The sequence below is a fragment of the Chiloscyllium punctatum genome, chromosome 2 (genome assembly GCF_047496795.1).
Source record: "Chiloscyllium punctatum isolate Juve2018m chromosome 2, sChiPun1.3, whole genome shotgun sequence".
Taxonomy (NCBI): Eukaryota; Metazoa; Chordata; class Chondrichthyes; order Orectolobiformes; family Hemiscylliidae; genus Chiloscyllium; species Chiloscyllium punctatum.
The window spans coordinates 66,093,902-66,110,121 of NC_092740.1; the positions used below are offsets into that span (position 1 = coordinate 66,093,902).

The following is a 16,220-nucleotide window of genomic DNA, read 5'->3' on the forward strand; positions in this document are numbered from 1 at the left end:
AAAATATATGTCCTCCCAGGTTACCAGGAAGAAACAAAAGCAAAATATAATAGATCCTGCAAATATAATTCTCAGTAAATCGGGCAGTATTTGTTCACACATGACCAGAGTTGGACCATTTGTTCTCCAAAAACCCATTTGCCCTTTTTCCACTCATCACTTCCTCTCCTTCCGCTCCCCTCCAAAAAAATTGCTTAAATATGCAGTGAAGTGTCACATGCAGCAGTTTAAGCAGAGTGTTTATTCTGCTGTCAATGATGTGTCAAAATCACTGTAGTCGAGTAGAGAAAAACTAGTAATTAACCCAAACTTTCCTGTGACAAAACATTGATTTTTGTTAGAATTTAAATGTTTGATTATTTTGCATGACCAACTGTTAGAAGTGCAAATTGAAAAATAATCATCCGTAACCCGAGTGAAAAGTGCACCAGCTGTGTATCTTTTTAACTGCTCAGATGTAAGAATTCAGGAATAAACATTGAACGATAAAGGAAGTCTAAATTCGAGTGAATGAATGCAATATCAAATCCGTTTCAGAGAGAACTAAAGCTGTGGAAAGAAAGATTGACTGAGACCAAGGGAAAAAGAAACGGGAAAAGTAAAAATCAAATCGGCATTTTAAAAAATCTACAACATTATTATTATTGACAGAATGAAAACCCACATGGTTGTTAATTTTCAATGTCAGAGAGGCTGGTTAGTATCAGTTATGACTTGGTGTTGTGTTAGTTACTTCTGAAATAACTGGACTGAACTTTCTCGCCCAGGTTTAACTTGTACCAAGAGCACAAGAGCAGTTTCATAACACACAAAGCATGTCAACTGGTGAACCAGCGAGTAAAATGCCACTGTGGAAAAGCACAAACCAGACATCGATGTTTGGATCTGTCATTTAATTATGTCCTTCATCTGAAATTGGTGTACTAATTGCACTTGGAGAAAGTGAGGACTGCAGATGCTGGAGATCAGAGTCAGAGTGTGGTGCTGGAAAAGCACAACCGGTCAGGCAGCATCAAAGGAGCAGGAGAGTTGACATTTCGGGCATAAGCCCATCAGTAATGACCTGATGAACAGCTTATGCTCAACACGATTCCCCTGCTCCTTGGATGCTGCCTGACCGGCTGTGCTTTTCGAGTACCCCACACTGATTGCACTTTAGCAGAGAGCACCTAGCTTAATAATAATAATTTTAAAAGCAATACCAATGCCCAATTTTGCTTTAATTTAAGCTATTTTGTTTAAAGTTCAGTCAAGGGATGTGGACATTCCAGGCTGGCAAACAGTTGTTGTCCATCCACAAGTACACTGGAGAAGGTGGTGGATGGTGGTGGGGACTGGCTCTAATGCAATGAGGAGTACGTCGGATTCTAAGAGATCGATTGTGTTAGGGGACTGTCTAGTCCGAGGTATAGACAGATGTTTCTGTGGCCAGCAGTGAAAAATCAGAATGCTGTGTTGTTTCGCTGGTGCCAAGATCAAGGATGTCTCAGAGGGTGCTGAATGTTCTCAAGAGGGAGAGGGCCAAGCAGGAGGTCATTGTGAACATTGGAGCCAATGACATAAGAAGGGAAAAGGATGAGATTCTGAAGGGAGAATACAGAGTTAAGCAGGAATTTAAAAGGGGTATAGACAGGGTGGATAGAGATAAGCTTTTTTCCAGGGTGAGGGATTCAATAACGAGAGGTCACGCGTTCAAGGTGAGTGGAGAAAAGTTTAAGGGGAATACACATGCAAAGTGCTTTACACAAAGGGTGGTAGGTGCCTGGAAAGTGTTGTCAGTAGAGGTAGGCATGTAGAGTCATCTAAGGTCGTCTGGATAGTTGCATGAGTAGGTGGGGAGCATAGGGATACAGATCCTTAAGAATTGGACATTAGGTTTAAACATGGGATTTGAATTGGTATTGGCTTGGAGGGCCGAAGGTCTAGTCCTTGTGTTGTAAATTTTCTCTGTTCTTTAAGCTGAGTGGGGGCAGATGTTCACAAGTAAAGGGACGGCTGGAAAATGGGAAGCCTTCAGAAATGAGATAACAAGAGTGCAGAGACAGTATATTCCTGTTAGTGTGAAAGGAAAGGCTGGTAGGTATAGGGAATGCTGGATGATTAAACATATTGATAGTTTAAGAAAAAGAGGGAAGCATATGTCAGGTATAGACAGGATAGATCAAGTGAATCCTGAGAGTATAAAGGCAGTAGGAGTATACTTAAGAGGGACATCAAGAGGGCAAAAAGGGGACATGAGATGGCTTTGGAAAATACAGTTAAGGAGAATCCAAAGAGTTTTTTTTACAAGTACATTCAGGACAAAAGGGTAACTAGGGAGAGAATAGGCCTCCTGAAAGATCAGCAAGGCAGCCTAAATGTGGAGCTGCAGGAGATGGGGGAGATACTAAACGAGTATTTTGCATCATTGATTACTGTGAAAAAGGACATGCTAGATGTAGAATGTAGGGAAATAGATGGTGACATTTTGAAAAATGGAGGAAGTGCCAAATGTTTTGAAATGCATAAAAGTGGACAAATCCCCAGGACCTGATCGTGTGTACTCTAGAACTCTGGAAAGCTAGGGAGGGGATTGCTGGGCCTCTTGCTGAGATATTTGTTTCATTGATAGTCACAGGTGAGATGTTGGAAGACTGAAGTTTAGCTAACATGGTGTCACTATTTAAGAAAAGTGGTAAAGACAAGCCAGGGAACTATAGATTGATAAGCCTGACATCGGTGGTGGGCAAGTTGTTGGAAGGAATCCTGAGGGACAGGATGTACAGGTATTTGGAAAGGCAAGGACTGATTAGGGATGGTCAACATGGCTTTGTGCGTGGGATATCATGTCTCACAAACTTGACTGAGTTTTTTGAAGTAGTAACAAAGGATTGATGAGGATAGAGCGGCAGACGTGATCTATATGGACTTCAGTAAGGCATTTGACAAGGTTCCCCATGGGAGACTGGTTAGAAAGGTTAGATCTCATGGAATACAGTGAGAACTAGCCATTTGGATACAGAACTGGCTCAAAGGCAGAAGACAGAGGGTGGTGGTGGAGGGTTGTTTTTCAGAGTGGAGGCCTGTGACCAGTGGAGTGCCAGAAGGGTCGACGCTAGGTCCACTACATTTAATCATTTAGAGATGATTTGGGCGTGAGCTTATGAGGCATAGTTAGTAAGTTTACAAGTGACACCAAAATTGGAGGTGTAGTGGACAGCGAAGAGGGTTACGTCAGATTACAACAGTATCTTGATCAGATGGGCCAAAGAACTGAGGAGTGGAATATGGAGTTTAATTTGGATAAATGCTAGTTGCTGCATTTTGGGAAAGCAAATCTTAGCAGGGACTTATACACTTAATGGTAAGGTCCTAGGGAGTGTTGGCTGAACAAAGAGACTTGGAGTGCAGGTTCATAGCTCCTTGAAAGTGGAGTCGCAGGTAGACAGGATAGTGAAGAGGGTATTTGGTATGCTTTCCTTTATTGGTCAGAGTATTGAGTACAGGAGTTGAGGTCATGTTGCGGCTGTACAGGACATTGGTTAGGCCACTGTTGGAATACCATGTGCAATTCTGGTCTCCTTTCTATCAGAAAGATGTTGTGAAACTGGAAAGGATTCAGAAAAGATTTGCAAAGATGTTGCCAGGGTTGGAGGATATGAACTATCGGGAGAGGCTGAATAGGCTGGGACTGTTTTCTCTGCAGCATCGGAGGCTGAGGGGTGACCTTATTGAGGTTATAAAATCATGAGGGGTGTGGATAGGGTAAATAGCCAAGTTCATTTTTTTCCCTGGGGTGGGGGAGTCCAGAAGTAGAGGGCATTGGTTTTGGGTGAGAGGGGAAAGATCTAAAGGAGACTTAAGGGGCAACGTTTTCATGCAGAGGGTGATGCATGTGTGGAATGGGTTGCCAGATGAAGTGGTGGATGCTCATGCAATTGGAACATTTAAAAGACATCTGGATGGGTATATGAATAGGAAGGGCTGAGAGGAATAAGGGGCAAGTGCTGGCAAATGGGGCCAGATTAGGTTAGAATATCTGGTAGGCATGGACAAGTTGGACCGAAGGCTCTGTATCCATGCTGTGCAACTCAGTTACAAACTCTATGACTCTATGAATGTGTTTCTACAAGCAGCAGTCTAACACTGGTCCCAGTTATCCCATATTTACCAAGTTGTAGCATCAAGGGACTGCCAAAAGAGGGCTTTTCTCAGCTTTTGGAGAAACTGTGAACCAAATAATGCACTATAGCCTGCTTAAACAGTATGTGCTTTCTAGCATTCCCCTATCAACTGCACTAGGACAAATCTTCCAGATTCCATAGAATACAACCGTATGTATGTCTTTAACCAGAGACCATGTTCGTTCCTGCATTCTGCCTGATCGTCCACTGGAAAAGTACATGTTTTTCTATGCTGTCCTTATTGATTGTAGATCCTTCTCTTGAACTCTCTTTTTTGAGGTGTTTGCTCTTTTTTTTCTTTTCTGTGTAAAACTTGGAGATTACAAATCTTAAAAGCTGGGATGGTCATTGTTTGCAAATGTGAGCAACTTGCACTTTCTTCCCAGTAACTCCTGAAACCCACCTCTCCCATTGCAAAAGAGTCACCCAAGCTTAGGTTGGCCAGAATTCAGAGCAGGTCACATCCAATTCATTTCTCTATTTTACCTATCTTGGAAATAAAACAAGTATTAAACTATAATAATCTAATAATATTATAAACTTGGCATTCGTAAGACAGTGAAGGCAGCCAATAATAATTCTGACTTACCTTCCAAAAGAAAGCAACTAGCATTTGACCTTTTATCTCTTGATAGCACAAGTGAGATGGTGAATTCCTTTCTTTTAATATAGTGCATTATAATTGTACTGATAATTTGTCAAGCTTTTCTTTGGATACTGTTGTAAAGAATATTTTAACCAAGCAATCATTTACTTTGTTAACAGAGGAACATCGAAAGATGAAATGTGCAACTTGTATATTATGTATTACATGGATGCTAAGCATGCCAAGCCATATGCATATTGCATGCAAACTGGTAGTCCTGAATTGTTTAAGCAAATTCCTCCAGAGGCAAATATTCCAATTCCTGTCAGCCCAGATATGGCTATACATGGACATCATACAGGTAAATAGATTATATTAAATCTCAATGGAATGGTTAGCTTGTAGCCAAAGCATAAATATTTTGTTATAGGAACATCACAATTGCAATTCCGTTCCATTACCGAGATCAGAGCAAATGAATGAAACACATGTGGAAAGCTTTCATTTTAGGGAGTGTGTAATTCTGGCATTAAAGGTCTTTGGTTATGTATTCATTAACCATTCAAGGACACCTCTTCAACTGGTTTGAAAGATTTCGATTTCTATTGCATTACAAAACGCTGTTACCAGGGCCACCACTTTACAGATGAGCTAATAATTATTCTGTTTCTGCATGTCCATTGAATATTCTGCAAGAATGGACTAATAGGGAGGAGTCCTAAGAGTGCTATGAAGGGAGTTTCCCTAAAAATAAGTGGTTGGAGGCTATTGTTTCTCCATATTTTAGATATAGAGGAGTAGATTTTGAACTGTGCTGCTTGGAGGATTGGATAGTCTATTAATGTGTGTGTGAAACGAACCTAAGCATGGAATTTCAATCCCTACTTTCCAAATAAATTTGCCATCAATGTTATGCCTTCAAGCTTTGGATATTTGCTTGAACTTTCCGAGTTTTCTTTCAATATAGCGTGTGATATATTGTTTCCCTTTTATAAAGTTATACATGCCACAGTCCTACATATTGTGCAACCCCACATTATAGAAGAATCACACTTTAGAAATCGCGCTTAGTGTTGTTGCAATCATGTTACAGCTAATGCACATTTTAAAAGTTCACATTTTAAAAACAGCATCACCAACTTGTTCATCGTGAATTCATGTTGATGCAACTTGCATTATAGCAGAACAACCTGTATAATAAAATTAACAGGAATATACTACCTATTCTACTGACTGATCTTGGAAGTTTCATTCAGGAGCTCTGTTATTTGGTCTTATTCCTAATTTGAGTTGGATAGATGTTTTTAAACGTTTTATTTGATCGTATTCATACAATTACACAATTTCAAAGGATTTAATGTATATGAAAGAATAAATTGTAATAATTGTATATGTTTTTCATCAATGAAACTAGTCAAAGACAGCCCAGATGAAAATGTCATACTGCAGCAACCTAAAAGAGAGGAAGAGGTGGTTCTTGACCAGGGTATGTACAATCCTATACTTTGATAATAGGTATTAAAACGTATTCTCTCATTTCTGGCAATCATCAGGACAGCATTGCTAACAGATGGAATTATAATGGAATATAAAAAACTTACTGCATTTTAACACTTATTGTGCCAGACTGTCCTGTCAGTGGTAAACAAATGGTGCTACCTGTAAATTATATTTGTCCGTACAGATTTTGCACTGGTACTTTGCATAGATTAGAAAGCTAAAATAGTGTGACACTCGTAGCAGAGCATCTATACAAAGAGGACAATAATTCAACTTTCACAAAAACGTTGAAAAGGTTTAAACCATGAGGTGCCACTTTTTTTTCATCAATCAAGATTGAATGAGGTACAGACAGGAAAAGTTAGGCTGAATTAAAGAAAGTGATATGGAAAAGAAAATGCAACTTTTCTAAATTGCTCAAGGGTAATGAAAATTTGTAAGAATGAGACTGTGCCTTTGTAAGAGATCATTTTTAGAGCACGAGAAGGTGTTTGGCAAAAGTTGAAAAACCTCACTCTATTAGAAAGGTACCCACTGGGATGGACATGACCTACCTCCCTTAGAGATTAGTTCATGTTGGTCCTGTGAGTATTGGGATGATATGCTGTATCGCCCCATTCTTGTATTTCACTCATGAGTCAGATATTGAATACTGTTTTCAGGAAGCTTTTTGAGGAGCAGAGCATCTCAGATAACAGGTTCTGAATATTGAGCGTTTCATGGCACATGGATAGCACCACTGTTATCTGATTTCCAGGTAAGTTACGATAAATATTGTTAGCTTTACTTTTATCTCTGCAAGATTTGAGCTAATTATGTTGAAAAACTGCAATTTTACAGTGTATTTTCCATTCTACTCACTGCAATGTAAGACTGTAAGGCATAGGAGCAGAAGTACTAATACCCAAGGTCTTTTCCCTGGGTTGGGGGGAGTCCTGAACTAGGCTTGACGTGAGAGGGCAAAGACTTAAAAAGGACATGAAGTGCCACTTTTTCATGCAAAGGGTGGTGCGTGTATGGAATGAGCTGCCAGTCGTGGTGATGGAGGCTGGCAAAATTGCAATGTTTAAAAGCCATCTGGACGGGTACATGAATGGGAAGGTTGAGAGGGATATGGGCAAGTGCTGGCAAATGAGACTAGATTAATTTAGGATATCTGGTTGGCAAGGATGAGTTAAGTAATGAGACAAGGGAGTACTCAATGACAGCGCACTAGGAAACTCAGGAACAGAGGAATCTTGATGTGCTTGCCTACAGATTCCGGAAGGTGGCAGGACATGTTGGTGCTTTTATCAGTTGTGGTATAAATTATAAGAACAGGGAGGTCATTTATAGAGTCATGATGCTGTTCAAAACTTTGGTTCAGCCACAGCTGGAGTATTACGTGCAGTTCTCATGGAAGTGGAGAAAGATGGACCGAAAATAAAGATTCTCAATTGGGAAAGCATGACTTAATATGACAAGGCAGGATTTGGCTAAAGTAGACTGAGAGCAGTTTGTTGCAGGAAACTCTATTTCAGAGCAATGGGTGTTTTTAAAAAAGAGGCAGTAAAATCGACATTTCGGGCAAAAGCCCTTCATCGGGATGAAGGGCTTTTGCCCAAAACATCGATTTTACTGCTCCTCGGATGTTGCCTGAGCTGCTGAGCTTTTCCAGCATCTCGAATCCAGAATCTAGTTTCCAGCATCTGCAGTCATTGTTTTTACCTAGTCTTTTAAAAAAGGTCGTGTGCTTTCATTCTCCTATCAGTTCCCATAAAGGTGAAGAGTGGGACCAACAGGTATTGAGAAGTTTGGATGTGGAGGAATGTCCAGGTTTGGATTAAAAAGAGAATAGAACCTACAGTAGATATAGAAAGCTCAAAACACCTGCAGACCTTGACACATAGAAGGTACAGTGGATTACTGTAAGAAAACATAAATTAGAAAAGTGAGGCAGCATGTAAAACATTGGTATGTAAATAAAAGAACATCCAAAGGCATTTTATAAAAATATTAAGGCCAAGAGGATAATAAGAGGTGAGGTTTTAAATGAGTATTTTGCATCTGCATTCACTACAGAGAAGAGCAATATAGGTTTCGAAATTGGGAAAGAGGACTGTGAAATGCATGAAAATAAATTTGAGAGGGAAGAGGTATTAGCAGTTTTAATGGGCTTAAAATTGAATAAATCTTCAGCCCCAGCTGAAAGATATAAGTTGTTTTGGGTGGCAAGGGAAGAAAGTGCAGGCATTAAGTTTTGGAATTTTCTCTGGACACTGGAACAGTTCTGGCAGACTTGTACTCTTTTTTTTATTTCATTCTTGGGATGAGGGCATCTCTGGCTTAGCCAACATTTATTGTCCATCCCAGAGGGTAATTAAGAGTCAACCTCATTACTGTCGGTCTGGAGTCTCATGTAATCCAGACCAGGTCGGGATAACAGTTCCCTTCCCTAAAGAATATTTAGTGAACTAGATGGGTTTTAAATAGGACAGCTAATATACTGGTGGTAGCATTGTGTAAGAAGGGTGGGGATAAACCTGGGAACTTTCAGCCAGTGATTTTAAGATTTATGAGAGAGAAATGTTTAGAGAAAAAAAAGATTCTGAGGGGCAGAATTAATCTCCACTTTGAGAAGCAATTATCTTGCTGAGCATTTTTGTATGCAATCTTACTAATCTTGCCTCCAACAACTATGAACAACAATAGTCTCTGCATCAAATGTGCAAGAGCCATTGCCAGGTTCAGTGTATAGAATACTTGCATCATTCCAGACACTTGTCCTCTGAATTGTTAAGGGTTAATATTTTGAAATTTAGTACTCTGGATAATGTCCCACACGGGACTGTTGTTACTGGGAAATCTCTACTGTGCAGTCAGTCTGCAAATTAAAGGTGGTTAAAATATTTATGTCTGTAATTAATAATGCAGTATTATTTTCCAGACTGAATTTTTCAACAGCTGTGCAAAACATTTAGCCTTGAAAATAGCATTTTAAGGGTGGGAATTACAGGAAGGATGAAAAGTGTGATAAATTGAAATTTTGACATATGTGAGATCATACAAAAAGTGCAAATGACAATAGGGGAGAATTTTCTTTGAAGGAATATGTTTTACAGACATGGTGGCATCAGAATCCATAGATTGTTGAAAGAAAATTTACAAGGACAAGAGCAAATAAGTGAGACTAAATGTACAATTTTGTGGAAAGCTGATATTGGCACAAGGGGACAAATGGACATGTTCAAAATTTGTGAACTTCTTGTTCAGTTTAACCAAAAATAACATTGAAACAACTCATTGTGAACAAAAGAAAGTCTGCATAATCAGCAAATAAATCCATCAAAAAGTTCCTTCCCACTAACTTAGGTTATTGGCAAGTAAGTCTTTTCGTCAAGAGTTTGGATTGTAGGTACTTTGCATAACAGATGTTGAATAGAATACTACAATATCATGCATGAGTTCAAGCTTGGAGTTACTCTTTCATTTGTTTGTAATTCATTGTATTTGGAAGAATAAGAACTGATCCCATTTCTGCAATCTTTTTTCCCCTGTTTTTAAGTGTAGACAATTTTAATTTTATTCCTTGGCCATGGTTTTTTGTTTGAGCTTGGAAAGACACAATTTGTATTTCTTTGCCTTTTTATTGCATATCTGAGCTATGGTTGACTTTGACCAAGACTTTTGCCTTTTCATGTTAGAGTTCTGTTTGAAATGCGTTTTGACCCTGATGGTATGCTTGAGAAGTATGCATGCAGAGATAGCCAAGTTAAGTGGCCTGCCTCAGTTATCCACACAGCTGCCCAACATAATTTAAAGGCCTTTCCTAAATCTCAGACTTCATCACACCAAGCTCCCACCCCACTTACTCCCATGTTACCCTCAAATTCTATCAGTATGCCACCTTCATGCCTTTAATATATGTGCCATGTATTCCTGAGAAGCCATGCAATAGTAAAGGGACTTAGCTTGAACTAAGGAACTAGTTGCTTTCTACCCACCCTGCCCATGTCCCTCATTATCTACACTCTAAAGAAAAAAATACCTGAATAATCGGACATCTCTTCATAGCTAAACAGGCTCCAATCCAAGCAACATCCTGCTGAATCTCCTTTGCACCCACTCCAGTGCAATTGCATTCTCTGGTCTAATGACCAGAACAGCAAACAGTACTGTGGCAGTATCAAAGTTTTGCACAGCTCTGATATAACCTCCCTACTCTTATAATCTGTGCTATAAATGACCCCTCTAGGGATCTGTAGTTAAGAACTCAAAGATCCCTGCGTTATTCTGAGCTTGTTGCCATTCAGAGTTCTGTTCGCCTCTTCTTTTAAAGTGCATCACCTCACATTTTCCAGGATTAAATTCCATTTGTCACTGATCTGTCCACCTGACCAAAACATCTGTATCCTTCTGTAACTCAAGATCTTTCTCCTCACTGCTGGCCCCTTCCATGGCCAATCTTCATGTCATCCTCAAATTTACTTAGCAACCCCCACATTTTTTTTTCCTGAGCTGCTTATTTACCATATATACTCAAGTAAAAGTCAATCTTATGTAAAAAGTCAACCCCCCCATTTTTAGCCAAAAAATGTGGAATTTTCCATATATCTCATGTAAAAAGTCAACCTTGGTTCTTCACAGATATCAACATTTATTACCCTGTGCATAAATGTTATGATGAGGAAATGAATTATTTTTGCGCTGTTATGTGTTTTGATGTACAATTCACAGCACTACTAAGGTACGGATTTCTTAAGTGCATTATCAAACGAGCAGTATAATTAGGTAATACAAAATTTAATACACCATCATTTACTATATGCATTTGCTTCACTATAATTACAATATCCCTGATCTACTGATCTTTTTTTTGATTTTATGACAGCTTTACTGTTGTTTCATGGCAAAGCAAAATTTAAAGATCTACCATGTAATTGTAATTTAAAGGCTTACTATATTTCTACTTCACATTTTGTATGTATAAATGAAAGATTATTAATTTTTTTTTTATCCAGTAATTCCATTTTTCATTGCTTTTATTTCTTCGTTTAGAGATCAATTGAGCTTCTGCTAATATGGTATTTTGGACTGTAGCATAAATTTCAGCTCTTCAAAAGTATAATAGTTGACCCCATAAATTTAACTTTTTTTTTAAAAAAGTCTAAAAGATTTGATTTTAATATAAGTATACAAGGTGTACAAATATCTTGAACAATAAGCGACCCAGCACTGGTTCCTGTGGTTTGCCACTGTATATTGGCCTCCAGTAACACAAACAGCCTCTGTGTGGTCAGAGATGTGGCTCCAGGATCGACCACACAAGGACACACACAACCCATGACTAGTGACATGGAATTTCCTAGTTGGACAATCATATTGAGCAAGTGATTGCCAGTGACAACCACCACCCTCTCTCATCACTAAATTTGGATCCAACTTGCCAAGTTCCCTTGGATCTGTTCTTTATTTATCTTCTTTCCCAAGCCTTTGTCCACTGATAAATAACTGATAATTTTGGGGGAAAAAACAGAAGACTGAAAGGTGAACTTAATATGAGAGGTCCCTTTTTAAAATATTTATTCATGGACATAGGCAACACTGACCAGGCCAGCATTTATTGTTCATCCCTAAATGCCCAGAGGGCACTTAAGAGTCAACCACATTGCTGTAGGTCCTGGATTCAGCTAAATTGGTTAAGGATAGCAGATTTTTTTCCTTAAAGGACATGAGTGAATCAAATGGGTTTTTCTGACAATTGACAATGAACTCAGTTATCATTAGATTTTTAATTTCAGATTTTTGTTGAATTTAAATCTCATCATCTACGATGGCAATCTGCAAACCAGAGTTCTGTGAACATTACCTTTTGTTTCTCAATGAATAGTCTAGCGATAATACTACTACGCTATTGGCTCCCTATTGCCAGCTGCAATGCAGGTCCGCGAACTTTCTGACTCCTTTCTAAATCAACTGAGTGCATTGCAGGTTACCTGGCTTGTAGGCTTCTGGTGTTATGATCTTGCTAATGGAACTACTGGGCAAATCAAATCATCTTATGAGACCTGATTAGAATATTTTTGTTTTATTTGATTAATTGGGTGGCTCAGCCCTTGAAACATACTCTCCCAAGGTGCATACTTTCTTTAATGAAAGAACAGAAGATTATTAAACTGAGGGATAAAGAACCAAACCCAGCTAAATAAGGCAATTATAATTACCTAAAAACGCACAACAAACCAGAGTGTCAACCTGTTTTCGGACACTATCCATCATAGGGTTTCCAGTCCAGAGAATGTACACTCCTATCTCAATCCCTTTAGTTTTTGCTTAACTGACTCCTTGTAGTTTGTGTGTAGTGAACTTGGAGACAGTTTTGTGAGTCCTTTCTAAATCTTCAGACATGAACTTTTCATCAATCTAAGAAGCTGTTCTTTCACTGTTCTAATAATATGCTGATTTGTAAGTAACTAGACCCTCTTATTTTGAAAATTTTTACAAAGAAGAATGCTTCTACTGAGGAAACTTGTTCCCTGAACTACCCTAAGCTGCTGCTAGAAGCGAAACTAAACTAAACCAAACTTGTGCCAAACTAAACCTCTGTGTCTTCTGCAGTGATTTTAGTAGGACTCCAACCTCAATTCCTGCCTGGAATGAATGAATGAGTGAATGATTGATTTATTGTTACACAATATACAGAGAAAAGTTTGCATTTTGCATAATGATCTGGCGCCATTTTTATAGTTTAAGAGCAAATTTAAATGATGTAGCTTAAAGAGAAGTCCATTAACATAGTTCTGAGCCAGCTCACACCACCGCCTTCACCGCTGGGCCAATTCACCACCTCCACTGCCCGGGCCAAAGCAGAGACTATCGCCAAGGACAGTGGTACCCTTCCATCAGTGCTTTGTCACTGCCAGTGCCAGACCCAGCAAACGACCAAGTTGCCAATTCTTGGGCGCCATCTGCTGTCATGTCAGTATTGCTCATGAATTAGAATTTAAAATGGTGGATACTAAATTAGTTGGTGAATGTTTCCACACTTGTGTTCCTTCCCCAACCAGCCATGTTTAGAAGCTAAGAGCCAGATGTGGATATCTCCACAGATGTTTATTTTTAAATCTTTATGGATTGGCCTCCACTGAATTTGATTTATCAGTTAACATCAGACAACTCTGTCCAGTGTCTGTTTTGTTGTTGCTTTTCGATATGTGAAGGTAATTATATTGATAACTTTTCTTGACTGACTTATTTTGGATTAAGTTTTGTTTGACGTAGTTGCAATCTTGTGTACACCTTGCAACCTGTTCCTCTTTTCTTGAATTTGGGAAAATTGCCCCATCCCGAATGCAGCAAAAGCCGAAAACCTGCTCTTTCCCATTCCAGTTTCTACAGTTTTGTTACGACAAAAGGCAACATCATCTTCCTCAGTGGCTCCCGTTTTGCCAGCATTTCCTTTCCTAACTGCTGGCTGCTGCTCCAGTCACAGCTTGCGCCTCCTACTGCTGATATATTTTATAGTGAGCAAGCATGGGATTCATTGATACAGCCTGCGATTGGATGAGCTGCTCCTCAGTAATTCTATTTACGGGTGACCTTTCTCTGGTAGCTCCAGTGCTGAATTTTCCTGGGCCTTGAGTGTACGTTGTGTTGGCAATTCCTTTTGTTCTTGAATAGGGCTGTGCATGCACTGGAGGGCAGACTACATGACCCAGAATGCATCCTGGCTGCCCATGGTCGCTTGGATCTTGCTCTTTGAAAATCATATCTCGAGTGTTGTGGTGCAGAGTGCCCAATATGTGTTTACAATCACATTGAGAGGTAGGAACAGTGTTGTCTGTGCCTGGCCTCTTGAAGGCATGGGTTCTTCCCCTCTGCCTACAAATAGGGACATGTGAACAGCCATGCTTTTTTGGATTTAGCAAAAGCTAATTAGAGTAATTCCAGCCTTTGGGACTTGAATAATATGCATCAGGTAATTATTTTTTTTTATATAATCTGGTTGAAGTAATCAAAACTGATAACCTGTAAACCACAAGAGATTCAGAGCACTCCTGTCAGGTACATATCCTAACACACTCAGGCATTGAAATAAACACAAAACAGAACAGAAAGACATTAGAGCGAAGGGATATTGTAAACCTCCTCGAGATTTGTTTTTTTTAAAAACTTTTCATGGTCACAAAACCAAGTAGCTTAAAAGAATTCAAGAAAACAGTTGTAGTGGTCAAAAGACAGAGCAGTCGAATAGCAACAAAAATTTAGTTTAGTTTATTGGAAAGATCAATTCGCAGATTTGTTAATTCACTCCCTAGACTCTATGAATCTCACCTGTGTTTCTTTGCAATAATTTGAGCCCAGGACATTTGTTTCATGTCAGAGGGTAATATTGAAATGCACCTTGCTGAGTAATGACAAGTTACAGTGCGACAAGGTTGCAGTAAGTTCTTATCAGTGAGTCATCATGCTACCTCACAGTTTCAGCCATGCTGGTGACCAGTTATTATATACAGATGTTAAGCATTTTAATATGGATTACAGTTGTGGACCTGTTGCATAGATTCCGAACACTATCGGAAATAGTCTCCTGCAGAAAGAAAACAAAAAAAGAAAGATTCAAGGAAGAGTATCTATATTGTGTTCCTGTTTGGTCAAATATTACTGCTAAAGTGAATCATATCAGTATTCAGATGTTTCCTAGGAGGGTTTGCGTTAGTCATTAATCTTTCAATTTGGATATTATTATGCATTCAGTGTCCAGTGAGCTGTCACAGTCAAACTAACTATTTCTAATCTCTTATCAGAAGAAGGCAAAGGTTCTTTATTGATTTCCCTAATTCCAGTTTGATAAATAATGTATGTTATAAGTCTTTGAATAACATTTAAAATAATTGTCACTATCCTATTGCTGTCCTGCCTGTTCTATTATCTTTAGCAGCTTATTAACCTTTTCACATCCTGTTTTCTCACTGCTCTGCTTTATTTTTTCCACTTCTGTTTCCTTGCAATCCCTATGCAGGTAATTTTTATGCACTCATTTCCAAGCTCCTGGGAGAACGAGAAGACGTGGTTCACGTACATAAGTACAATCCTACACACAAGGCAGAATCAGACCTTGTTGCTGCAATTGCTAATGTGGTGCAAAAAAAGGACCTGACTTCTGGTCCGAAGGAGTTTTTGAGTCTTGATGAAAGATCTGACCCCGTCTTAATAAGAGACAGAGTTCACAAATTCCACAGGATAGAATCCACTGTAAGGCCTGCTGGCAATAAATTATCAACTCTGCAGCCCAGATCTGGGTTGAACAGCAGAGAGATTGAAAACCGTGGAGGTGGGTCAGGCTCTGTATGAAACCATGTTATGTTTTTGCTCTCGTCAAAATCTGAAGGGATTATTCGTTTATTTAGAAAATTAACTGATCATTTTTACTACCAATATTGAGTATTAAAGAATTAATTGAGAGTATTAAATGCAAATTTATAAATTTGGAGTCAAGTATTACGTTACTTATGCAATACCAATGCATAACAAAAGTTTGTAATAAATGTGGAATTTGCAAAAGATGTTTTGGAATTTTAATTTTTTTTGTGACAACTTACCAATTTTTAAAAATATTTGCTTTAGACTGTATTTTATTTGATATGTGCTGCTTTAAAAGTTTTGAAAAATTTATTCATGCAAAGATCCATGTAAGTCTCTAATAAACTTATTGACTTTGCATCTTATTCCCTTCAGGTTTATATGAAAATTAGTGTGATGGTTTCAAAGCTTGTGATGTGTTGGGTCCCGTGTATTGAATGTGTTCAGTGTTGCCTTCTAATGAGCTACTGGCTTTTACAGTCATTTTTAAAGTGACTAATATGTGCGCATAACAATGTTCTGTGTTTACGCTCTTTTCTTCCATGGCATTGTTCAACTTATTGTGATTCTACCAAGAAGATTCACCTTATTTGTCAAATTGACATTATATGAAATAGTCAAATTTATAT

General features: G+C 38.7%; 1 protein-coding gene across 13 annotated transcripts in view; it reads left to right on the forward strand.

Moving 5' to 3' along the window:
- Positions 1 to 16,220, forward strand: part of pam (peptidylglycine alpha-amidating monooxygenase) — a 225,740-nt gene that overhangs the window by 158,454 nt on the left and 51,066 nt on the right. For 12 of the 13 annotated variants that reach the window (XM_072583614.1, XM_072583604.1, XM_072583610.1 and 9 more), the window contains 3 exons: positions 4,929 to 5,110; positions 6,164 to 6,235; positions 15,251 to 15,562. In XM_072583614.1, the coding sequence (XP_072439715.1) occupies positions 4,929 to 5,110; positions 6,164 to 6,235; positions 15,251 to 15,562 (566 nt within the window). The remainder of the gene's footprint in view (positions 1 to 4,928; positions 5,111 to 6,163; positions 6,236 to 15,250; positions 15,563 to 16,220) is intronic. The other variant, XM_072583616.1, reaches the window with a different exon arrangement.